A 25,000-nucleotide genomic window follows, 5' to 3' on the forward strand; every position below is an offset into this window, starting at 1 on the left:
TTTGTTTGTTTGTTTGTTTGTTTGTTTCAGAGCTGATGTGTTTGTGTGTTTGTTTCAGAGCTGATGTGTTTGTTTGTTTGTTTGTTTGTTTGTTTGTTTCAGAGCTGATGTGTTTGTTTGTTTCAGAGCTGATGTGTTTGTTTGTTTGTTTGTTTGTTTGTTTGTTTCAGAGCTGATGTGTTTGTTTGTTTGTTTGTTTGTTCCAGAGCTGATGTGTTTGTTTGTTTGTTTGTTTGTTCCAGAGCTGATGTGTTTGTTTGTTTGTTTGTTTGTTTCAGAGCTGATGTGTTTGTTTGTTTGTTTGTTTGTTTCAGAGCTGATGTGTTTGTTTGTTTGTTTGTTTGTTTGTTTCAGAGCTGATGTGTTTGTTTGTTTGTTTGTTTGTTCCAGAGCTGATGTGTTTGTTTGTTTGTTTGTTTGTTCCAGAGCTGATGTGTTTGTTTGTTTGTTTGTTTGTTTGTTTGTTTCAGAGCTGATGTGTTTGTTTGTTTGTTTCAGAGCTGATGTGTTTGTTTGTTTGTTTGTTTGTTTGTTTGTTTCAGAGCTGATGTGTTTGTTTGTTTGTTTCAGAGCTGATGTGTTTGTTTGTTTGTTTGTTTGTTTGTTTGTTTCAGAGCTGATGTGTTTGTTTGTTTCAGAGCTGATGTGTTTGTTTGTTTGTTTGTTTGTTTGTTTGTTTCAGAGCTGATGTGTTTGTTTGTTTGTTTGTTTGTTCCAGAGCTGATGTGTTTGTTTGTTTGTTTGTTTGTTCCAGAGCTGATGTGTTTGTTTGTTTGTTTGTTTGTTTCAGAGCTGATGTGTTTGTTTGTTTGTTTGTTTGTTTCAGAGCTGATGTGTTTGTTTGTTTGTTTGTTTGTTTGTTTCAGAGCTGATGTGTTTGTTTGTTTGTTTGTTTGTTCCAGAGCTGATGTGTTTGTTTGTTTGTTTGTTTGTTCCAGAGCTGATGTGTTTGTTTGTTTGTTTGTTTGTTTCAGAGCTGATGTGTTTGTTTGTTTGTTTGTTTGTTCCAGAGCTGATGTGTTTGTTTGTTTGTTTGTTTGTTTGTTTGTTTGTTTGCTACAGAGCTGATGTGTTTGTTTGTTTGTTTGTTTGTTTCAGAGCTGATGTGTTTGTTTGTTTGTTTGTTTCAGAGCTGATGTGTTGTGAGGAGCTGCACGCCGTCCTGCACCTGGTGCTTCAGGCCGGGAACCTCCTCAACGCTGTGAGTGGAAACTTTGTTCTTATGATTCAAGAGTTATAATAAACAACAACAACAACAACAACAACTTTATAACAACACAAACACAACAGGAATCTGCTGTTTGTGCGGATTAAGTGTCTCTTTCTCTCACGGTGCAAGTTTCTTTGGTCTGAACTGGACTTTAGACTAAAAGCACAGACTCTAAAGCCTTTAAATGTGTGTGTGTGTGTGTGTGTGTGTGCGTGTGTGTGTGTGTGTGTGTGTGTGTGTGTCTGTGTCTGTGTGTGTGTGTGTGCGTGTGTGCGTGTGTGTGTGTGTGTGTGCAGGGAGGTTACGCAGGAAACGCGGTGGGCTTCAAGCTGTCGTCTCTTCTGTCTCTGGCCGACACCAAAGCCAACAAACCGGGCATGAACCTGCTGCACTTCGTCGCCCTGGTTAGTAACGTGTGTGTGTGTGTGTGTGTGTGTCTGTCTCTGTGTGTGTGTGTGTGTGTGTGTGTGTGTGTCTGTCTCTGTGTGTGTGTGTGTGTGTGTGTGTGTGTGTGTGTGTGTCTGTGTGTGTGTGTGTGAGGACTGATATTGTTGTGGTCCTTGTTTCTTCAGGAAGCTCATAAAAAAGACACAAAGCTGTTGGAGTTTCCTCTGAAGTTGAATCACGTCCAACCTGCAGCCAGGTCTGAAGACGCATCTGTTTGTGTCTCTGTAGTTGTTTTGTGTCTCTTTGTGGTTGTTTTGTGTCTCTTTGTGGTTGTTTTGTGTCTCTTTGTTGTTGTTTTGTGTCTCTTTGTGGTTGTTTTGTGTCTCTTTGTTGTTGTTTTGTGTCTCTTTGTAGTTGTTTTGTGTCTCTTTGTGGTTGTTTTGTGTCTCTTTGTAGTTGTTTTGTGTGTCTTTGTGGTTGTTTTGTGTCTCTTTGTAGTTGTTTTGTGTGTCTTTGTAGTTGTTTGTGTCTCTTTGTAGTTGTTTTGTGTCTCTTTGTAGTTGTTTTGTGTCTCTTTGTAGTTGTTTGTGTCTCTTTGTAGTTGTTTTGTGTCTCTTTGTAGTTGTTTTGTGTCTTTGTAGTTGTTTTGTGTCTCTTTGTAGTTGTTTTGTATCTCTTTGTGGTTGTTTGTGTGTCTTTGTAGTTGTTTTGTGTCTCTTTGTAGTTGTTTTGTGTCTCTTTGTGGTTGTTTTGTGTCTCTTTGTAGTTGTTTTGAGTCGCTTTGTAGTTGTTTTGTGTCTCTTTGTAGTTGTTCTTTGTCTCTTTGTAGTTGTTTTGTGTCTCTGTAGTTGTTTTGTGTCTCTTTGTGGCTGTTTTGTGTCTCTTTGTAGTTGTTTTGTGTCGCTTTGTAGTTGTGTTGTGTCTCTTTGTGGTTGTTTTGTGTCTCTTTGTAGTTGTTTTGTGTCTCTTTGTAGTTGTTTTGTGTCTCTTTGTAGTTGTGTTGTGTCTCTTTGTAGTTGTTTTGTGTCTTTGATCTTTGCAGGATCTCCGTGGAAACGCTGGACGCTGAGCTGCAGTGGCTGACGTCTCGCACACGCTCAGTGGAGGAAAACGTCCAGAGAGACACGGAGCTGCTGCAGCAACTGGACGGTTTCCTGCAGGTACACAACAGACACGCACACACACACACACACACACACACACACACACACACACACACACAGATACAGATTTGAACAGGAAGTTGTAACTTCTGAAACCAATCGTGATGTCATAACCTTATATTGTGACGTGTCTCGCCTCTTGCTGTGTGTGTGTGTGTGCGTGGGCGTGCGTGTGTGTGTGTGTGTGTATGTGTGTGTGTGTGTGTGTGTGTGTGTGTGTGTGTCAGTCGTCCGCCTCGTCTCTGTGCTCGCTGCGTCTCAGGCGTCAGCAGCTGAAGAAGGAAGGCAGCGATCTGATCGACTTCTTCTGTGAAGACCGAGAAACGTTCAGACTCGACGACTGTTTCAGCATCTTCAACAGCTTCTGCTGCAGGTTCACTGCTGCTGTCAAGGTAACCACGGCAACAGCAACAACATCAACAACAACAACAAACACAGCAACAACAACAACAGTCACAACAACAACAACAACATTAGCAACAACAACAACAGTCACAACAAACACAGCAACAACAACATCAACAAACACAGCAACAACAGCAACAACATCAACAACAGCAACAACAACAAACACAACAACAACAACAACAGCAACAACATTAGCAACAACAGCAACAACATTAGCAACAACATCAACAACATTAGCAACAACATCAACAAACACAGCAACATCAACGACAACATTAACAACAACATCAACAACAACAAACAGCAACAACAGTCACAACAAAATCAACAGCAACAATGCATTAATGATGTAATAGTTTCAGCTGTTTGAAGTTTAATTTAAAACTAAACATCATATTTTAAAAACTCTTCATTTGTGTGAAACTGAATCTTAATTTTCCCTGAGCTGAGTTTTAAACGCTCTGCTGCCCCCTGCTGTTCACACACAGGAACTAAAGGCCAGACGACACTAAATAAAGTATTTATCAGCTGTTTTTATCCGTAAAGGCTCAAAAAAACATAATTTACAGTTAAATGAACTTAAATCTGCACAGTGTCACATTAGATCCAGACGTTTCGTCACAGTGCGTCTTTGTACTTGGCTTTAAAGTAAAAACTCCGACTGAAACGTTCTGTAAGTGTCAACAACAACAAATCTACTCCTGCAGGAGAACGTGGAGCGGGAGGCTAAAGAGGCGGCGCGGCGCCGCAGGATCCTGGAGCTCGAGGACAAGAAGAGGCACTCGTGGGCCGCCGGCGAGGAGGTACGAGGTCGCACGTGCACACAAACACACACACACACACAAACACACACACACACACACACACACACACACACACACACACACACACACTGATCTGCTGTTTATTTATCTGCACACACACACGACGGCATAAAATTCCAGATACCGGACGTGGCTAACAGTGATTAGGTCGGGGCAGCACGGTGAAGGCATTCAAAGGTCTTTTTTAACCACTAATGCTGCTGAAAATAACAGCAAACCTCTGCAGCAGCATGAGAAGAGTCCCTACACACACAACAAAGCACCATCAGCGTAGTTAGTGAAGCCAGAGTTTATTAAAGAGTGTTTTAAAGACTTACCTACTGGCCCCTGTACCAGCTCCTCTCATAGTAAAGTCCATTACAGTGGAAGGAGCCCATTGGTGCTTTGTTGTGTGTGTAGGGACTCTTCTCATGCTGCTGCAGAGGTTTGCTGTTATTTTCAGCAGCATTAGTGGTTAAAGAAGACCTTTGAATGCCTTCACCGTGCTGCCCCGAGCTAATCACTGTTAGCCACGTCCGGCTGTTAGCATCTCTCCTGGATTTCTCCGTTAATGGTCTATCACTCTAGACTCTGGCTTATATGGACAGATTCGACCGGACCAACCGAGTGTGTGAATCAGCGTGTGATGAAACCATGTTTGCATCATCAGCGAGTACTAAATGTGTTTCTGTTGTAGGTCGGTGGAGCCTTCGGGTTGCGCTACAGCAGCGAGTCGGACATGTCGGCGGCCATGTCGCGTCAGGACGACGCCGGGCTGCTGGTGGAGCTCCTGAGCCCAAAGTGCCGCCCTCGCTCCCCCTTCAACAACTCCAACAATCCTCTGGGGCGCTCGGGGAGCTTGCGACGCTCCCGGAACTCTCCGTCCAGCTCGCCGTTTCTCGCTGCCGATCGCGAGCTGAGCACGCTCCTGGGGATGGCGTCCCCTGACGACAAAGAGGCGAGGACAGCTTTTCTATCAGCCTCTCCTGAACTCAGAACTCCAGGACCTCGGCCGCTAAGTCCAAGGGTCACAACACGCAGCTTCCCCCAAAACCAGCAACCGCAAACGCCCTCCTCGCCTTCTTCGAGTGCACAAAGCGCAAACCATACAACCGCCACTTACCTCAGCGATGATGCTACCCAGACTCGAGTAAACGCCATCGATCCACCAAGTCAAGCTACAGTCAAAGCTACCTCTGATCCGAACCAGCAGTCCGACCACAACAACAACGGCAAAGATCGACTCTGCCTTAGAACGCCTTCTGACCATGAGTCAGCTGATCGGGATGTTAGCGGACGGACGGCGTGCAGTGACGAACACAACCTCTCTGTGGTTTTAGAGAAATGCACATTGGTGCCTGAGCTCAAGGTGTTCGACAAGGTCAACGCCCAGACCGACCGCCACGAGGGGGCTCACACCAGTCGCCTCCGTGAGAACCACCGGGACGATGTGGTGATCACAGATTTGGAAGAAGACGGCGTGGACGAGAAGGCACAGGTTGGGAACGCGGAACAACTTGAGACGAGCTCTTCCTCGCCACAAAGACAGGAAGAGGAGGGAAGGGAGGAGAAGGTGGTTGTGTGGTGCGTGACGGGTGTGTGCGAGGCAGCCGGCGAGCTCACGCACACCGACGACACATACGCACAAACTGAGCAGGAACCATGTCGAAGGGAGAATCAGCGAGCTTCCTCCGCCCCAACCAATCACACGCCTTCAGAACCTCAACCGGCCAATGAGAAGCCAGTGCCTGTACCCATCAGCAGCCAACCGGTGCCTGTCTCCCGCTGTGACGACCCGTCCCCCATGTGGCACCAAGCATCCGCCAATGAAGCGCCCGCTCCCACGTGTGAGGAAGCTAAAGACGCAGCCAATCAAGGGCACGAAGCAGAGGGAGAGGGCTCGACCAATGAGAAGAGGGCAGTGGGGGCGGCTCCAGGGCGATCGACGGGTGACGCAACCAATGAAAACGCAGCAGCAGCTTCTTGCACCAATGGAAAGGCAGAATCCAAACAGTCCGCCAAGAACCTCGCTACCTCTAAACCTCGACCCCCTGGGATGAAACCCGCCGCCACTCCCACCGCCAACAAACTCAAGCCGGTCCGAACTCTCACGAACTCCGAGAACCAGGGCATGAGGCGGGTCGTGCCCATCTCCAAGACCAGCCGAGGTGCTCCGTCTCCGGGCAAACGTCCCGAGAAGCCTCCCTGCCAAAAGCAGGCCTCCTCCGGCGCCGCAGCACCTTCCGTCTCCAACCTCAACAGCTCCTCCCTGCGGCGAGGAGAGAGGCCGTCGTCTGCTCCTTCATCCCGCCGCTCAAGCGTCCAAAAGACGCCGAACGCCAAGGATCCGAAAGACCAGAAGGTCGCTCAGGCATCTCCCCGAGAGCAGAACCAGGACTTGCAAAGGAAGCCGTCCGTCCGGAAGCCCTTAACGAAACCCCAGTCGGAGGAGAAGATGTGTCGCTCCACGCTGCGGGTGCTCTATCAAGGCGGCGGCGGCGGCGGCGGAGGAGGAGGCAGCGTCAGCGCTCCCGTTACTCCTCTGCGCAAAGCCACTTCGCCATCACCGCTTCCAGGGTTCGCCCGAAACACCGCCTCTTGTTCTTTCAGACAAACCAACGCCACCCTCGCTCCTCCCGCTGCACCTCATTCACGCCACACTGGCCCCTCCTCTAAATCCGCCCCCAAGACGACCTCCTCTTCCTCCTCCTCCTCCGTCGCCCCACGGAGCACCCCCTCGCCTTTCACCCGAGCGGGTTCGCTGAGAGTCTCCGCCACCTCCAGATCCTTAGATCCCCTCAACCCGTCCTCCGTCTCCTCCCCGCTGAGGAGGTCTGAGAGCATCAGGGCACCTCCTCGCTCGCCGCTCCACGACCCGCCGGTTCCCCCTAAAGGCCACCGGCGGAACGACAGCGGCGCCTTCTCCGACAAGTCGTCCCACTCCAGGGACTCGGGGAAGTCCGCCCGGCCGAGCTGGAGATGACTCCGGCCGCGCTCCAACAGGAAGTCCAAGCAGCTTCGCTCTTCACTGGAGGAAGCTTTGTTCTCATTGGACGGCGAAGTCGTGACCCGCCCTTCTCCGCCTCTGATTGGCTGGAGATCGGTCGTACGGAGGATCGAACCTGCAAAATCAAAAATAATAAAAAAATGACTCTGTCAATGAGGAAAATGTCAGAAAATAGAGAAAATGACGCAGAAATGTCCTTAAATGTTCAGTTTAACGTCATTTCTAACAAAGGAAACAGGAAGTCTTTGTGTTTGAGAGGCTGAAAACTTTCATTTCTGCACATTTTTGCACGAAAAGTTACTTTAACATAGTTTTCTGTTACTTTTCTGCCACTTAATCGATTTTATTATTTATTTAACTCAACGCTAAAGACGTTAAACACAGTTAAACACAGTTAAACACAGTTAAACACAGTGACATTAAAGGAACACGCAGCAAATAGAAGAAGAATTACTTTATTTATCCCACAACGGGGAAATTGAACACACACACACACACACACACACACACACACACACAGAGATGTCAGAGCGAGGGGGCTGCCAGTGACCAGCGCCCCCAGCAGTTGGGGGTTCGATGCCTTGCTCAACAGCACCTCGGCAGTGCCCAAGAGACGAACTGGCTCCTCTCCAGCCACCAGTCCACGCTCCATACATGGTCCACACAGGGACTCAAACCGGCGACCCCTACGGTTCCCAGCCAAGTCACCTATGGACTGAGCTGCTGCCGCCCCAATAACACCAGTTACGGTACTATTATATACATATATATATTGTGTAAATATACACTATATATATATATATATATATATATAAATATATATATATATATATATAAATATATAGTGTGTAAATATATATATTTATACACTATATATATATATATATATATATATATAGTGTGTGTGTATATTTACACACAAGTTCCTAATCCTTAGACCATGTCACAAATAAAGGTCATGATTGAAGCATAAAGACCCGTTAATGCTGCATAACTTTCCCTTTTTGAGACATTTTTTCAGCATTTTCTAGACAATTAAACATGAATAATACACCGTGACATTATTTGTGTTTTAATTGAAGTTAAATGAAGGAAATAAAAGTCTGCGTCTGTAAACGTGGAGGGATTTTCGGTCGTTTCTGACGTGTTTCTGGTTCTGGATCGACTCGTTTTCACGTCTTAAACTTTGATTCTGCAGCTTTTGTCTGAACTCACGAAGCATAAAAACCCTTAAAAGCTGCATAACTTTTCCATTTTGTGGCATTTATTTAATATTTTCTAAACGATAAAACTTAAATAATACGCCGTCACATTAATGTGTTTTAATTGAAGATAAATGAAGGAAATAAAAGTGATTTTCTTCTTAAAAAACAGTCGTTTCCGACGCGTTTCTGGTTCCGGATCGACTCGTTTTCACGTCGTAAACTTTGATTCTGCAGCTTTAGTTTCTCTGGTTCGTTCTGATTAAAATAGAAATGATTGCGTCGTGTTTTTAATAAAAATCACGGAGAATCATGAAGGTTTTAGTTGAAAGTTTCGCTGATTCGACTGATTTTAAACGTCTGCAGCACCGACTTTGTTCATAAGAGGATATTTGTTTGTTTATGTTCTATTTATGTATAAAGTTCATATTTCATATATACATATATATATATGCATATGTGTATATATATATAAAATCTATCTGCTAATTAATTAAAGTGTTATTCCTCCAACACTTTGTTTCCGTTCTTCTGTTTGAACTTTATTACAATAATTCAAATATTAAAAGTGATTTTTTTTCCTGCAGTTATTTAACTTTTTCTTTATCCAACAACAAATAAAAATAAAATCAATATATTAAAGAAAAGAATGTGTAAATTAATGCAAAAATATATAAATACATTTACAAACGAATACAAATAAATAAAAGAAAATGTGAAATAAAAAAATAAATAGGGGAATTAATACAAAGGGAAATAAATGAATGAATATTAATTTGTCACATTTTATTTAATAACTTTTCTCTATGCAAGTAAATAAAAGGAAATGTGAAATAAGAAAATATATAAACGGGGAAATTAATACAAAGGTAAATAAATCAATAAATATCAATTTATGTCCCATTTTTGTCATTTTCTAAACTTATTAATGACTACATTTATTTTTCATATTTTTGGTATAATTAATGAGTTCATAATATTAATAAAATAATAATAATAAATACTATAGATTTAATATAATATGTAAAATAAAGTTCTACACTAAAAAAATCTTAAGACATTTTTTTTATTTTATTTTTGGTACAATTAATAAGTTCATAATATTAAAATAACAATAATAATAATAATAAACAAATACTATAGATTTAATATATGTAATATAAATTCTGCATTAAAAATAAACCTCATTTTTTTGTTAAATTTTTATAAACAAATTCATTCCTACATTTATTTTTATATTATTTTTGGTAAAATAAATTAGTTCATAATATTTATATAATTATAATAATCCTAGATTGATTTATTATGATCTGTAAAATAAAAAGTTTAAATCTAAATATTTAAATTTTAATTTGTTTATTTATTTCCCGCGTAACCGGCGCCCGTGACGTCATCAGAGCGCGTCACACACAGCTCCATGTGCGACGGTGAGGAGCAAGAGAGAGATTTTAGTTTTTTACTTTGTTTTAAAAACAAACACAAAAAGTGAAGTTTGACACGAACGAGAAGGTTTAATTTAGTTTCATTTAATTTAATTTAATTTAATTTAATTTAATTTAATTTAATTTAATTTAATTTAATTCGGAGCTGAAACAGAAACGAAGAAGAAGAAGAAGTTTAAAGGTTTAGAGTTTAGAGTTTAAAGGTTTAAAGGTGTAAAGTTTAAAGGTGTAAAGTTTAAAGGTTTAAAGTTTAGAGTTTAAAGGTTTAAAGTTTAAAGCTCAGCAGATGAAATGAGGCGTTTTTAAAGGTGAGTTTCTTTCTTTGACTCTTTGAATAAAACACATTTAAATCATTTTACTGTGTTTAAATGATTAAATGTTTAAATGTGATTAAAAACACAGTTTCAGGCTTTTCCCTGAACATGAAATGTGTGAGTTTATATTTGTGTTATTTACATTAATATGATATTTATGGTAATTATGAGATTATTCACGTGTGTGTTTATAGAATATGATTTTATCACAGTATGTGAAGTGAATTATAACCTGGTTTAAAGTTTAATATAATAATGATAACAGTGATTTATAGTGTTTATATCATCTGCATTAAACACAAGTATCAGTATCATCTCTGTTCATCTCACCTGTGCAAAGTTATTTTTATCAGATGTTAAATTAATTAAATTATTAAACAATTTAAACTCATTTAACTGAATATTAATTATTTTATTTAATCATTCCTCTTTTTTCTTTATTTATGTTTATTTAATTTACTTATTTTTGCTTTAAAAAAATATTTCTCTGTTTGTTTTTCATTCTGCAAAAACAAACACATGTTTTAATAAAGAGCTAAAAAAGAATAATCAGAAATAAATAGAGATTAAATATTAATTCATTCAATTAAATAAAATTACAAGTCAGTCAATTGTTTATTTTATTGTTATTTGTGTCCAAACTATTGTTGTTATTTTAATGTTTTTGATATGAAGGGAAAACTAAATTTAAAATAAATAAATACAAAATAAATGCAAAAATAAATACGTCTTAAAAATGAGGCATGGATTATTTTTTTAATATGTTAATTTATTTATTAATTCCCCGATTTATTTACTTTCTTATTTATTTCCTCTTTTATTTAATTGTATCAATTGAAAAATCTATTTATTTATTAATTTACATTTTTATTTTCTTATTTTTACTTTTATTTATTTTTATTAATTTAAAAACCTATTTCTTTATTAACACTGACACTTCTTCCACCCCTAAAGGAAACAAACAGTTGTTTTTTTGATGCATTTTAATAAAACAATATTAATAATTGAGTTTTTAACAATAAGACGGAGGAATGTTAATGTTTATCTGCTTTAATATTATTTTTATAATAATTTCCAGTTTGATAAAAATCTATTTTACGTTTGATTTCATCCAAAGTTCCTTGATTCATCTGAATTTGGAGATTTTTATTATTATTTATTCTTATTCTCATGATTCTTCGTGTTTTTAAGGATGTGCTGCTGCTGTGAGGAACGAGGGATGAACGGAGAGCGTCAAGGAAAGAGGGAGGAAGAGGAGGAGGAGGAGGAAGAGGAGGAGGAGGAGGAGGAAGAGGAGGAGGAGATGATGATGAAGGCTGGAGACGCCAAAGACGACGTAATCTGTGGACGCACTCCGATCTCCGCCTCCTCCTCCTTCACCTCCTTTCCTTTCCTCTCCTCCTCTCTGTGCCGAGGAAGAGGAGGAGGAGAGGAGGAGGAAGACGAGCTTCGAGTCGCCATCGTCACCATCGAGGACGAGTCCTGTCCGTCCGAGCCCTTCGGCACCGCCCACCTGCAGACGGCCAATGGGATCACAGCGACGGAGGGGGGCGGAGACAAAGAGGAGGAAGGAGAGACTGAAGGAGTGGAGGAGGAGGAGGAGGAGGAGGAGGAGGAGGCGAACGACGATGGAGGAGAGGAGGAAGAGGAGGAGTCTCTTCTGCTGCAGAGTCTGGTGAGACGTTTACTTCAGTCCTGCTGGTTTAATGAACTCAACACTGTTACAGAGGAGGACACGTTGGTTGGTTGGTCGGTCGATTGGTCGGTTGGTTGGTTGGTTGGTTTGTTACTTGGTTGTTTGGTTGGTTTGTTTCTTGGTTGGTTGATTCAAGATTCAAGATTCAAGAAGCTTTATTTATCCCGAGGGAAATTATTGTGCAACAGTTTCGATACAAAGGCGGAAAAGGATCAGAGTAACAATAAGCATAAACATAAATCAAATCAAAATAAAGCTAACGTCAGATAAATCAAGCAATGAACCAAGTGTGACAGAGTGCAACAGACGTCGTGGTTAAGCGTAGGTTTATACAATATACAACAATACGCAGCGTGCAGTTTAGCAGCAGATTGAAATGAAATAAGTACAAACTAGATAAGTGACAAGGAGCGATAAGTTATAAGTGTTAAAAATGTTAAAAATGTAGCAGCATTTCCTACAGAACTAAGTGACAGTATGGCACAGTGGAGTGTAGCAGCATTTCGTACTTCGTTGTTTTGTTGGTTGGTTGTTTGGTTGGTTGGTTGGTTACCTGGTTGTTGGTTGGTTGTTTTGTTTCTTACTTGGTTGGTTGTTTGGTTGGTTGTTTGGTTGGTTGGTTGTTTGGTTGGTTGGTTGGTTATTTTGTTGGTTTGTTGGTTGTTTGGTTGGTTGTTTTGTTGTTTGGTTGGTTGGTTACTTGGTTGTTTGGTTGGCTGGTTGGTTGTTGGTTGGTTGGTTGGTTGGTTGTTTGGTTGGTTGGTTGTTTGGTTGGTTTGTTACTTGGTTGTTTTGTTGGTTGGTTGGTTTGTTACTTGGTTGTTTTGTTGGTTGGTTTGTTACTTGGTTGTTTTGTTGGTTGGTTGTTTGGTTGGTTGGTTTGTTACTTGGTTGGTTGTTTGGTTGGTTGGTTGGTTGTTTGGTTGGTTTGTTACTTGGTTGGTTTGTTGGTTGGTGGGTTGTTTGGTTGGTTTGTTACTTGGTTGGTTGTTTGGTTGGTTGGTTGGTTGTTTGGTTGGTTTGTTACTTGGTTGGTTTGTTGTTTGGTTGGTTGTTTGGTTGGTTTGTTACTTGGTTGGTTTGTTGGTTGGTGGGTTGTTTGGTTGGTTTGTTACTTGGTTGGTTGTTTGGTTGGTTGGTTGGTTGTTTGGTTGGTTTGTTACTTGGTTGTTTGGTTGGTTTGTTGTTTGGTTGGTTGTTTGGTTGGTTGGTTGGTTGTTTGGTTGGTTTGTTACTTGGTTGTTTGGTTGGTTGTTTTGTTGGGTGGTTGTTTGGTTGGTTGGTTGGTTGTTTTGTTGGTTGGTTGTTTGGTTTGTTGGTTGTTTGGTTGTTTTTGGAGATTATTCAGATTCAAACTGATCCTTAAAGGTAAATCCAGATTACAGATTTGGTGGCTGATGATGTCACTCTGCAGCTGCCTGAACAAATAACTTTAGTAAACAACAGTAAACAACAGTATACATTACATTATCAACCAATTCTAGAAATGACTGGTGTGTGTGTGTGTGTCTGTGTGTGTGTGTGTGTGTGTGTGTTGGTTGATTAGTTACTTATTTATGCATCCGTCTGTTCAAAAGAGAATATTCAAAAGTAGCTTTTAGTGAACAAACAAACAAACAAACAAACAAACATCAGCCTCTAACACTCAGGTAAAAACACGTCCTTTTATTAAACTTACTGTGAAAATGTGCAATATTAATGCAACGTCACCGGAATATTCCTTTAACCACACACTTTTAATGATCTCTGCTGCTGCTCCCCTTTAGGGGAAACTCCAGAAACTATAAATACCTTTATTTTGAAAGGGTAACACTGTCAGAGTTCAAGTCTCTTTTCTTCCTGACAGTCTGAGGGTGTTTGTACCGTCTGGAAGCCGCCATTAGGGGGCGACGCTGCACACGCACCAACACACACACCACCAGGCTGTGTGATGCTGTATGTGTGTGTGTGTGTGGGTGGCGTTCAGGTGCCATTGTGTCTCCTGCTTTGTCGTCTTTAATAACAAGCTGGACACCAGCTGCTGTGTGTGTGTGTGTGTGTGTGTGTGTGTGTGTGTGTGTGTGTGTGTGTGTGTGTGTGTGTGTGTGTGTGTGTGTGTGTGTGTGTGTGTGTGTGTGTGTGTGTGTGTGTGTGTGTGTGTGTGTGTGTGTGTGTGTGTGTGTGTGTGTGTGTGTGTGTGTGTGTGTGTGTGTGTGTGTGTGTGTGTGTGTGTGTGTGTGTGTGTGTTATGGAGGTGGAGTGTGTGAGAGAAAGTGTGTGTGTCCTCCTTTTGTTTATGAACAAAGCAGCTTTATGGAGGTTAATTAATATTTATTTGTGATTTACACACGTCTCTTTTGGCCCCGTGGCGTCATGTGACACTCTTACGTGGTTGGTTGGTTGTTCGGCGACTGTGGGTCAGTGAAAGAGTGGGTCGTCCCCCATTCGAGAGATTGGCAGTTCGATCCCCACATCCCCCGTCCACATGTCGTAGTGTCCTTGGGCAAGACACTGAACCAAGAATTGCTCCGCGTGCTGCGCATGAGTGTGTGAGTGTGTGTGACTGGTTACATTAGATGGTCTGTAGATGTCCAACGCCATCAGTGTGAAAGCGCCTTTAGTTGTCAGAAGACTAGAAAGGCGCTTTATAAGTACAAGTGCATTTGTTGTTTTTACTTGGTTTGTTTGGTCACTTGGCAGTTCAACCGCTTGACCACCGCGTCGCATCGGCTTCAAACTTCAACACAATCATTTGATTTGTATGAAATCAGCGGCTGATCTATAGAAGCCCACACTCAGTACTGGGGCATTAGTGTGACAGGGAAATACATGGGAACTAGACACACTAGAGTCACACACACGCGGACACACACACACACACACTCTCACACACACACACACACACACACACACACACGGACGGTAGGTGTGTGTGCAGGAATGTGCAGCAGTGAACATTCCTTAGATTCCTTCATCAGGATCATGGGATATGAAGTCTCCCCCCATGGGAACTGTTAGCTTAATACACACACACACACACACACACACACACACACACACACACACACACACACACACACACACACACACAAATACCAGTACACCCTAAGCATGATGGGATACCTGATGGTTATTTTAAACGTAGTGATTTCTGTGACCACAAGTGGCGACGATGTTATTAAACTCAAAGCTGATTATTGAAGATTTAGTGTGTGTGTGTGTGTGTGTGTGTGTGTGTGTGTGTGTGTGTGTGTGTGTGTGTGTGTGTGTGTGTGTGTGTGTGTGTGTGTGTGTGTGTGTGTGTGTGTGTGTGTGTGTGTGTGTGTGTGTGTGTGTGTGTGTGTGTGTGTGTGTGTGTGTGTGTGTGTGTGTGTGTGTGTGTGTGTGTGTGTGTGTGTGTGTGTGTGTGTGTCTGTGTGTGTGTGTACGCCAGACAGGAAAACTGGGGCACTAATCTGATGAGACATGCCGTGTAATCTAAGAGCATTTTTTGCTAGATTATTACACACACACACACACACACACACACACACACACACACACACACTGTGACGTCAATGTCCCAGAAAAATACCGAATCAAATATTATCAGTGTATTGATTTTGTGAATGATTGATGATCTCATCAGTTTGTGTCTGTTTCTTTGACTCAAACACACCTTAACACACCCTCATACTGTGTGTGTGTGTGTGTGTCTCTGTGTGCGTGTGTGTCTCTGTTTGTGTGTGTGTGTGTCTCCGTGTGTGTGTGTGTGTGTGTGTGTGTGTGTGTGTGTGTGTGTGTGTGTGTGTGTGTGTGTGTGTGTGTGTGTGTGTGTGTGTGTGTGTGTGTGTGTGTGTGTGTGTGTGTGTGTGTGTGTGTGTGTGTGTGTGTGTGTGTGTGTGTGTGTGTGTGTGTGTGTCTCCGTGTGTGTGTGTGTGTGTGTGTGTGTGTGTGTGTGTGTGTGTGTGTGTGTGTGTGAGGTCACATTCCAGCTCCTGGCAGCTTTCCAGACAGTAAGGTCGACCACACCGATCCCGCCGAGTCAGCACACACACTCACACACACACACACACACACACACACATTCCTGGAGTCCTGTCCTCGTCAGCAGGACGGGGGTTTGAACCTGCGACCTTCCGGTTTCACTGAAGTCTCTTTGTGGCCTGAAATTAATTTCACTCCCAGTTTAAATTTGACACTTTTGACAAAAGACGAAGAATTTCAGTTTTTACGTTTTATAGTTTAGTGGTCTAAACTTAACGGTCACCTTTAGTCGTCTAAACTTAACCGTCACCTTTAGTGGTCACTTCCTGTCGTTGTTGACTATTTCGTAATAACCCGTCAGAGGAACCTGTTGACGAGCGCACGTCGACGTAAAACATCCATAAGTCACCGTCGTCTTCTCTGTCTGCATCATCACCATGGCAACCGCACAGCACAGCCTTCCTGTGTGTGTGTGTGTGTGTGTGTGTGTGTGTGTGTGTGTGTGTGTGTGTGTGTGTGTGTGTGTGTGTGTGTGTGTGTGTGTGTGTGTGTGTGTGTGTGTGTGTGTGTGTGTGTGTGTGTGTGTGTGTGTGTGTGTGTGTGTGTGTGTGTGTATGTGTATGTGTATGTGTATGTGTATGTATGTGTGTGTGTGTGTGTGTGTGTGTGTGTGTGTGTGTGTGTGTGTGTGTGTGTGTGTGTGTAAGGCGACACTTGAAGAATGCCAGTTAAATGTTCAGACAGACCTCGCTCGTTCTCGCGCTCCCCCGCTCCGTCCTGTCCTCCTGTGGTCTTCAGCCTCACGTCCAGGAGGTCATCGAGTCGCTCAGGGCGCCCTCCCACTGTGCCTCCGTCCCGTGCCCCGTGCTTTAGGGTCCTTGTCCCCCCCTCCAGGCCCGTTTGTACTCACACTACCTGGGCCTCGGAGAATGCTTCTTGCTGCCTATACGTCATCACGCCGTAACACGTCACACGCATTGATGACGTCATGGCGATGCGTGGCTTTGTTTCCAGATCTTTCCGTAGACCTCTGAGTTTTTGTGCGTCTTGTCGACTGTTTTTGAATCTTTTCATCGACCAAATCTGCAGTAAACACTCCACCTCCGCATCACACCAACGTGAACCTTTCACCGCCATTGTTTGAAATGTCCAAAGTGCTGATAGTGAACATCTCCCAGAGGACCGTCGACGATAAATTCATAAACAAATATACAAACTAAAGTGAGATTAGCAGGAAATCCAGGAGAGATGCTAACAGCCGGACGTGGCTAACAGTGATTAGCTCGGGGCAGCACGGTGAAGGCATTCAAAGGTCTTTTTTAACCACTAATGCTGCTGAAAATAACAGCAAACCTCTGCAGCAGCATGAGAAGAGTCCCTACACACACAACAAAGCAGCAACAGCGTAGAGAGTGAAGCCAGAGTTTATTAAAGAGTGTTTTAAAGACTTACCTACTGGCCCCTGTACCAGCTCCTCTCATAGTAAAGTCCATTACAGTGGAAGGAGCCCATTGGTGCTTTGTTGTGTGTGTAGGGACTCTTCTCATGCTGCTGCAGAGGTTTGCTGTTATTTTCAGCAGCATTAGTGGTTAAAAAAGACCTTTGAATGCCTTCACCGTGCTGCCCCGAGCTAATCACTGTTAGCCACGTCCAGCTGTTAGCGACACAATACGCTACAAGTGTGCACATAATAAATATGTCCTTTAGATCTCAAGATCTTCTTCTTCTTCTTCTCTTTCTCCTTCTTCTTCTCCTCCTCCTCCTCCTCCTCCTCTTCCTCCTCCTCTTCCTTCTCTTCCTTCTCTTCCTCCTCCTCTTCCTCCTCCTCCTCCTCCTCCTTCTTCTTCTCCTCCTCTTCCTCCTCTTCCTCCTCTTCCTCCTCTCCTGACGTCCAGCGTTGAATCTTGATTTCCCCCCTGAGAGCGATTGCGGCTCAGACACGCGGCTCCTCATTAAAATATACATGAGCACTAAGTCTCTTACATCCCTGCAACACTCCCTGCATTCATTATTGATGCACACACACACACACACACACACACACACACACACACACACACACACACACACACACACACACACACACACACACACACACACACACACACACACACACACACTCTCTGCAGCCGTAGTGTTTGTTTGCTTTATAAAGCACCTGTTGTTTGCTGCATTGCACCTCTGTAATGTGTCCCCCTGGAAACACAGCGGCTCCTGTGTTTGGATCCCGTCGGCTCCGTGAACGCAGCGTCTCAACGCTCTCCGTCTCATGACCGTCACACACACACACACACGTTCATGCCGCCCTCAGACACTGTTCCCACTGTTTCCACCTTGTGCACGAGCGCTGCAGGATCAGTACGGTTCCTCTCTCCAGAGCAGCGAAGGAAGACGTCCTCAGGTCGTTTCAGTCCAATCAGAGTCAAAGGTCTTTTAATCTTTCTCTCTGTAGTGAAGCTGCAGGAACACCAACCGTGCTCTGATCCTAAGAGTCAAAATACTCCATTACAAGTCATCAGAATCAGCCAAAAGCACTTAGGGCGCACTCCCACTGTGCCTCCGTGCCGTGCCCCAGCACGTTTCACGGCTAAAGTCTGGTTCCTTTGACCAGTGTGAGTGCAACCGTACCACGTCTAGGAGCGGCACGCTTGCCGTCCACGGCCCGTTTGGGAGAGGTGGGCTTTAGTAAAGCACGTTTGCACATGTACGAGCACGAGCGTGCGCACGTGTACGAGCACGAGGCCTACGGCGGTTCTGAGGTCATTTCCTGTGCGCCTGTTGGGACGTAGAAAAAAGAAGGAGGGACCATGCGCAGACATTTCAAACAATGGCGGTGAAAGGTTCACGTTGGTGTGATGCGGAGGTGGAGTGTTTACTGCAGATTTGGTCGATGAAAAGATTCAGAAACAGTCGACAAGACGCACAAAAACTCCGAGGTCTACGGAAAGATCTGGAAACAAAGCCACGCATCGCCATGACGTCATCAATGCGTGTGACGTGTTACGGCGTGATGACGTATAGGCAGCAAGAAGCATTCTCCGAGGCCCAGGTAGTGTGAGTACAAACGGGCCTGGAGGGGGGGACAAGGACCCTAAAGCACGGGGCACGGGACGGAGGCACAGTGGGAGGGCGCCCTTAGTCTTGGAGCGGCACGCTGTGAATAAATCTGTCACTCACAAACAAAAAAAGAACAACAGTGAAAGTAAAAAGCAACTTAAATGTAAATTCTCTCCATGTTTCACTGAAGTTCACACGTTCCTTTGATCCTCGCTCTCCCTCCAGCTCTGTATCGATTATTCACACACACACACACACACACACACACACACACACACACACACACACACACACACACACACACACACACACACACACACACACACACACACACACACACACACACACACACACACACACACACACACACACACACACCGAGACCACATCTGCCTCAGTCTTTGAAGTGGTTTTCTCTGTTTCCAGTCTGACAGTAGTTAGCTCCAAGTATGAAACACACACACACACACACACACAGACACAGACACAGACACACACACACACACACACACACACACACACACACACACACACACAGACACAGACACAGACACAGACACACACACACAGACTGGTCCAGTGTGGGAACCACTCAGCTGTTTTAATGCAGAACACACACCGGTTTCAGGTTTTACGAGGCGGGGCTGCATACCACAGAAGAAGAAGAGAGTTTTAAGAGACAAAGGGATCAAACACACGAAGAAGAAGTGTTTTTTTAATTGTCTTTAGTTATTTCTTATAAATACGACTCTCTTGGAGCCTAAACGTGTGCTAAAGTGTCCTCTAGGAGCATAAACGTGTGCTAAAGTGTCCTCTAGGAGCATAAACGTGTGCTAAAGCGTCCTCTAGGAGCATAAACGTGTGCTAAAGTGTCCTCTAGGAGCATAAACGTGTGCTAAAGTGTCCTCTAGGAGCATAAACGTGTGCTAAAGTGTCCTCTAGGAGCATAAACGTGTGCTAAAGTGTCCTCTAGGAGCATAAACGTGTGTTAAAGTGTTCTCTAGGATCATAAACGTGTGCTAAAGTGTCCTCTAGGAACATAAACGTGTGTTAAAGTGTCCTCTAGGATCATAAACGTGTGCTAAAGTGTCCTCTAGGAGCATAAACGTGTGTTAAAGTGTCCTCTAGGAGCATAAACGTGTGTTAAAGTGTCCTCTAGGATCATAAACGTGTGCTAAAGTGTCCTCTAGGAACATAAACGTGTGTTAAAGTGTCCTCTAGGAGCATAAACGTGTGTTAAAGTGTCCTCTAGGAGCATAAACGTGTGCTAAAGTGTCCTCTAGGAGCATAAACGTGTGCTAAAGTGCCCTCTAGGAGCATAAACGTGTGCTAAAGTGTCCTCTAGGAGCATAAACGTGTGTTCAGTTTGCGTGTTTTCCAGACGTCACAGAAATTTAGATGAATTTTCCGCAGAATTCTAATTTAGAATGTGCTGCACACACACACACACACACACACACACACACACACACACACACACACACACACACACACACACACACACACACACACACACACACACACACACACACACACACACACACACACACACACATACTTTGCATGCGGCTCCACCCCTCTCTCTCTCTCTCTCTCTCTCTCACACACACACTCAGGGGCATGTCCCTGCGTGTTCCAGCTGAGGTGGAGCTGTTCTCACACACACACACACACACACACACACACTCTCACACACACACACACACCCTCAGTCCTCTCTCTGGAGCAGCAGCAGCACGAGCTCCTCCGTTAGCCTCTCACCGCTTCACCGGGTGGATTATCGCCGTCGCTCGGGCTCCGGGTGTCGGGTCTCGGGTCTCGGGTCTCTGGTCCGGGATCTAAACCTCTCCAGGGTCTCTTTCCTCGGGTCGTCCGCCCGCAGCGACCCCCGGGGGGCGGGAGCAGCCATGGGCTTCTACGGCAGCCTGAAGCTCATCTTCATCAAAGTGAGTACGCGATTGGTTATCGATCAGTGACGTCAGCGGCCGTGCAGCGAGCCAAGGTTGTCGGGCTCGTGCGGCACCGGGATGACGAGGCGTTTCTGCCCTGACAGCGGTGTGTGTGTGTGTGTGTGTGTGTGTGTGTGTGTGTGTGTGTGTGTGTGTGTGTGTGTGTGTGTGTGTGTGTGTGTGTGTGTGTGTGTGTGTGTGTGTGTGTGTGTGTGTGTGTGTGTGTGTGTCACTGCGGTACACAGCCCCCCCCCCCCCTGTCTCTGTGGGTGATTATTGGTTATTGGTCCGTGCCCGTGTGCAGGTGTCTGCACCGTGAGCCGCTGAGCAAGGCAGCGCCGTGAACCTGCACCTCTGTGGTGAAATACCAGAAACTAAACGTGTGAATGTGACGAACGTGCTGTGAAAATGATGAACAGCTCAGGAAACTCTTTAATATTTAATGTTTATTTTAATGTTTACAGCAAAAACTACAAGATTCAAACCATTTTTATCTGATAAAACACGAGTAAAAGAGGGAAACAGCTGCTAAAAGCTGCTTATTAACCAACACTTTAATATGTAATACATATATTTATGTTTACAACCTCAAATTAACAGATTAAAACCTTAGAAATGAACATTTTTTGCTTCTGTACGCTGTGAAAACACTGTGCAGTTCATGTTAAACTGCATTTTTTTGAATATATATGGTGTTTAAAACCAAAAATAGTCAATGGAAATTAATTTAAATTGGATAAAACATTATTATGCAGGGTTCATTCATGTTTACAGCTGCAAACTACAACATTAAAACCATAGAAATGGACATTTTTTACTGACTTTATCTGTTAAAACACAAGTAAAAGAGGGAAACAGCTGCTAAAAACTGCTAATCAAACAGGAATAGACTTAAAATCAACCAACACTTTAATATCTAATGTATATATTTATGTTTACGGCAAAAACTACAAGATTAAAACCATGGAAATTGACATTTTTGCTGATAAAACACGAGTAAAAGAGGGAAACAGCTGCTAAAAACTGCTGCTTTTGGTCTAATAATGTGTAGAAAAAGGTCGGAAATGGACATTTTTAGTTACTTTACACTGTGAAAACACTGCAGCTCATGTAAACTGTATTTTTTTGAATATTTATGGTGTTTAAAACAGCAAAAATCTATGGAAATTAACTAAAAATGGATAAAAGTTTAGTCTGCAGGGCTCGTTCATGTTTACAGCCTCAAACTACAACATTAAAACTTTAGAAATGAACATTTTTATCTGTTAAAACACGAGTGAAAGAGGGAAACAGCTGCTAAAACCTGCTACTTCAGGTCTAATAAGGTGAAGAAAACTGGAAATGACTTAAAATCAACCAGGACTTTAATATATAATACATATATTTATGTTTACAGCAAAAACTACAACATTAAAACCTGAGAAATTGACGTTTTTAGCTCTGTTACGCTGTGAATTTACAAGTAAAAGAGGGATATCACACTATACAGCTCATGTAAACTGCATTTTTGAATATTTATGGTGTTTAAAACAGCAGAAATCTATGGAAATTAACTTAAATTAGATAAAACTTTAGTCTGCAGGGCTCGTTCATGTTTACAGCCTCAAACTACAACATTAAAACCTTAGAAATGAACATTTGTATCTGTTAAAACACGAGTAAAAGATGGAAACAGCTTATTTAGGTCTAATAAGGTGAGAAAAGACATTTTTTGCTTGTTTACACTGTGAAAACACTGTGCAGTTCATGTAAACTGCATTGTTTTGAATATTTATGGCGTTTAAAACCTTAGAAATCAACATTTTTTACTGATTTTATCTGTTAAAACATGAGTAAAAGAGGGAAGCAGCTGCTAAAACTGCTACTTTAGATCTAATAAGGTGCAGAAAAAGGTGAGAAATGGACATTTTTTGCTTGTTTACACTGTGAAAACACTGTGCAGCTCATGTAAACTGCACTTTTTTGAATATTTATGGAGTTTAAAACCTTAAAAATCCACATTTTTAACTTACTTTATCTGTTAAAACACAAGTAAAAGAGGGAAACAGAGTAAAGCTGCTGTAAACAGCATATTTAAGTCAAATACGGTGAAATATCAGTGCATGTTCATGTTTACAGCCTCACAGTACAACATTAAAACCTTAAAAATTAACATTTTTTGCTTCTTTGCACTGAGAAAACACTGTGCAGCTCATGTAAACTGCATTTTGAGTCACATGTGGAGGCAAAAACAGTAAAAACCTACTAAAAAACACTAAAAAAAACACTAAAATGACATTAAAGCGATGCATCTAATGCTCGTCCGCTCTCACAGCTTCAAACCGCGAGAGTTAAACCATGAAAAAGGTCTTTTCCTGCTTCGCTCCGCGCTGAAAAACCTGATTATGAAAGGATGTGACGGTGAAGTCGCTGTGAGGTCACAGAACACGCGTTGTTACGCACGACGCTGCAGAAACGTCCCCGTGAACGACCTCTTCCTGTGTCACAGACGCTCTGAGAGTCTGTTCCCGTGTCACAGACGCTCTGAGAGTCTGTTCCCGTGTCACAGACGCTCCGAGAGTCTGTTCCCGTGTCACAGACGCTCTGAGAGTCTGTTCCCGTGTCACAGACGCTCTGAGAGTCTGTTCCCGTGTCACAGACGCTCTGAGAGTCTGTTCCCGTGTCACAGACGCTCTGAGAGTCTGTTCCCGTGTCACAGACGCTCTGAGAGTCTGTTCCCGTGTCACAGACGCTCCGAGAGTCTGTTCCCGTGTCACAGACGCTCCGAGAGTCTGTTCCCGTGTCACAGACGCTCTGAGAGTCTGTTCCCGTGTCACAGACGCTCTGAGAGTCTGTTCCCGTGTCACAGACGCTCTGAGAGTCTGTTCCCGTGTCACAGACGCTCTGAGAGTCTGTTCCCGTGTCTCTGAGAGTCTGTTCTCGTGTCACAGACGCTCCGAGAGTCTGTTCCCGTGTCACAGACGCTCTGAGAGTCTGTTCCCGTGTCACAGACGCTCCGAGAGTCTGTTCCCGTGTCACAGACGCTCCGAGAGTCTGTTCCCGTGTCACAGACGCTCCGAGAGTCTGTTCCCGTGTCACAGACGCTCTGAGAGTCTGTTCCTGTGTCACAGACGCTCTGAGAGTCTGTTCCCGTGTCACAGACGCTCTGAGAGTCTGTTCCCGTGTCACAGACGCTCCGAGAGTCTGTTCCCGTGTCACAGACGCTCTGAGAGTCTGTTCCCGTGTCACAGACGCTCCGAGAGTCTGTTCCCGTGTCACAGACGCTCCGAGAGTCTGTTCCCGTGTCACAGACGCTCCGAGAGTCTGTTCCCGTGTCACAGACGCTGTGAGTGTGTTCCTGTGTCACAGACGCTCTGAGAGTCTGTTCCTGTGTCACAGACGCTCTGAGAGTCTGTTCCCGTGTCACAGACGCTCTGAGAGTCTGTTCCCGTGTCACTGAGAGTCTGTTCCTGTGTCACAGACGCTCTGAGAGTCTGTTCCCGTGTCACAGACGCTCTGAGAGTCTGTTCCTGTGTCACAGACGCTCCGAGAGTCTGTTCCCGTGTCACAGACGCTCTGAGAGTCTGTTCCCGTGTCACAGACGCTCCGAGAGTCTGTTCCCGTGTCACGGACGCTCTGAGAGTCTGTTCCCGTGTCACGGACGCTCAGAGAGTCTGTTCCCGTGTCACAGACGCTCTGAGAGTCTGTTCCCGTGTCACAGACGCACTGAGAGTCTGTTCCCGTGTCACGGACGCTCTGAGAGTCTGTTCCTGTGTCACTGAGAGTCTGTTCCCGTGTCACAGACGCTCTGAGAGTCTGTTCCCGTGTCACAGACGCTCTGAGAGTCTGTTCCCGTGTCACAGACGCTCTGAGAGTCTGTTCCCGTGTCACAGACGCACTGAGAGTCTGTTCCCGTGTCACAGACGCTCTGAGAGTCTGTTCCCGTGTGACAGACGCGCTGAGAGTCTGTTCCCGTGTCACAGACACTCCGAGAGTCTGTTCCCGTGTCACAGACGCGCTGAGAGTCTGTTCCCGTGTCACAGACGCTCTGAGAGTCTGTTCCCGTGTCACAGACGCTCCGAGAGTCTGTTCCCGTGTCACAGACGCTCTGAGAGTCTGTTCCTGTGTCACAGACGCTCTGAGACGCTCTGAGAGTCTGTTCCCGTGTCACGGACGCTCTGAGAGTCTGTTCCCGTGTCACAGACACTCCGAGAGTCTGTTCCCGTGTCACAGACGCTCCGAGAGTCTGTTCCCGTGTCACAGACGCTCTGAGAGTCTGTTCCCGTGTCACGGACGCAGTGAGAGTCTGTTCCCGTGTCACTGACGCTCTGAGAGTCTGTTCCCGTGTCACAGACGCTCCGAGAGTCTGTTCCCGTGTCACAGACGCTCTGAGAGTCTGTTCCCGTGTCACAGACGCTCTGAGAGTCTGTTCCCGTGT

The 25,000-nt window shown here is 44.1% G+C and overlaps 2 protein-coding genes across 2 annotated transcripts in view; both read left to right on the top strand.

The window, feature by feature from the left end:
* LOC310964184 (uncharacterized protein) overlaps window positions 1–7,376 on the top strand; it is a 25,635-nt gene extending 18,259 nt beyond the window's left edge. Inside the window, exons 8-14 of the mRNA XM_083937226.1 lie at window positions 1,131–1,201; window positions 1,507–1,614; window positions 1,783–1,853; window positions 2,640–2,757; window positions 2,988–3,152; window positions 3,876–3,971; window positions 4,669–7,376. Of these exons, the coding sequence (XP_083793352.1) occupies window positions 1,131–1,201; window positions 1,507–1,614; window positions 1,783–1,853; window positions 2,640–2,757; window positions 2,988–3,152; window positions 3,876–3,971; window positions 4,669–6,954 (2,915 nt within the window). The 3' untranslated portion in view covers window positions 6,955–7,376. The remainder of the gene's footprint in view (window positions 1–1,130; window positions 1,202–1,506; window positions 1,615–1,782; window positions 1,854–2,639; window positions 2,758–2,987; window positions 3,153–3,875; window positions 3,972–4,668) is intronic.
* Window positions 7,377–20,327: 12,951 nt separating this feature from the next.
* LOC310964189 (F-box/WD repeat-containing protein 7-like) overlaps window positions 20,328–25,000 on the top strand; it is a 20,431-nt gene continuing 15,758 nt past the window's right edge. Inside the window, exon 1 of the mRNA XM_083937230.1 lies at window positions 20,328–20,580. Within this exon, the coding sequence (XP_083793356.1) occupies window positions 20,542–20,580 (39 nt within the window). The 5' untranslated portion in view covers window positions 20,328–20,541. The remainder of the gene's footprint in view (window positions 20,581–25,000) is intronic.

Source organism: Echiichthys vipera (genome assembly GCF_963691815.1).
Source record: "Echiichthys vipera genome assembly, chromosome: 22".
In the NCBI taxonomy this organism is placed as follows: domain Eukaryota; kingdom Metazoa; phylum Chordata; class Actinopteri; order Perciformes; family Trachinidae; genus Echiichthys; species Echiichthys vipera.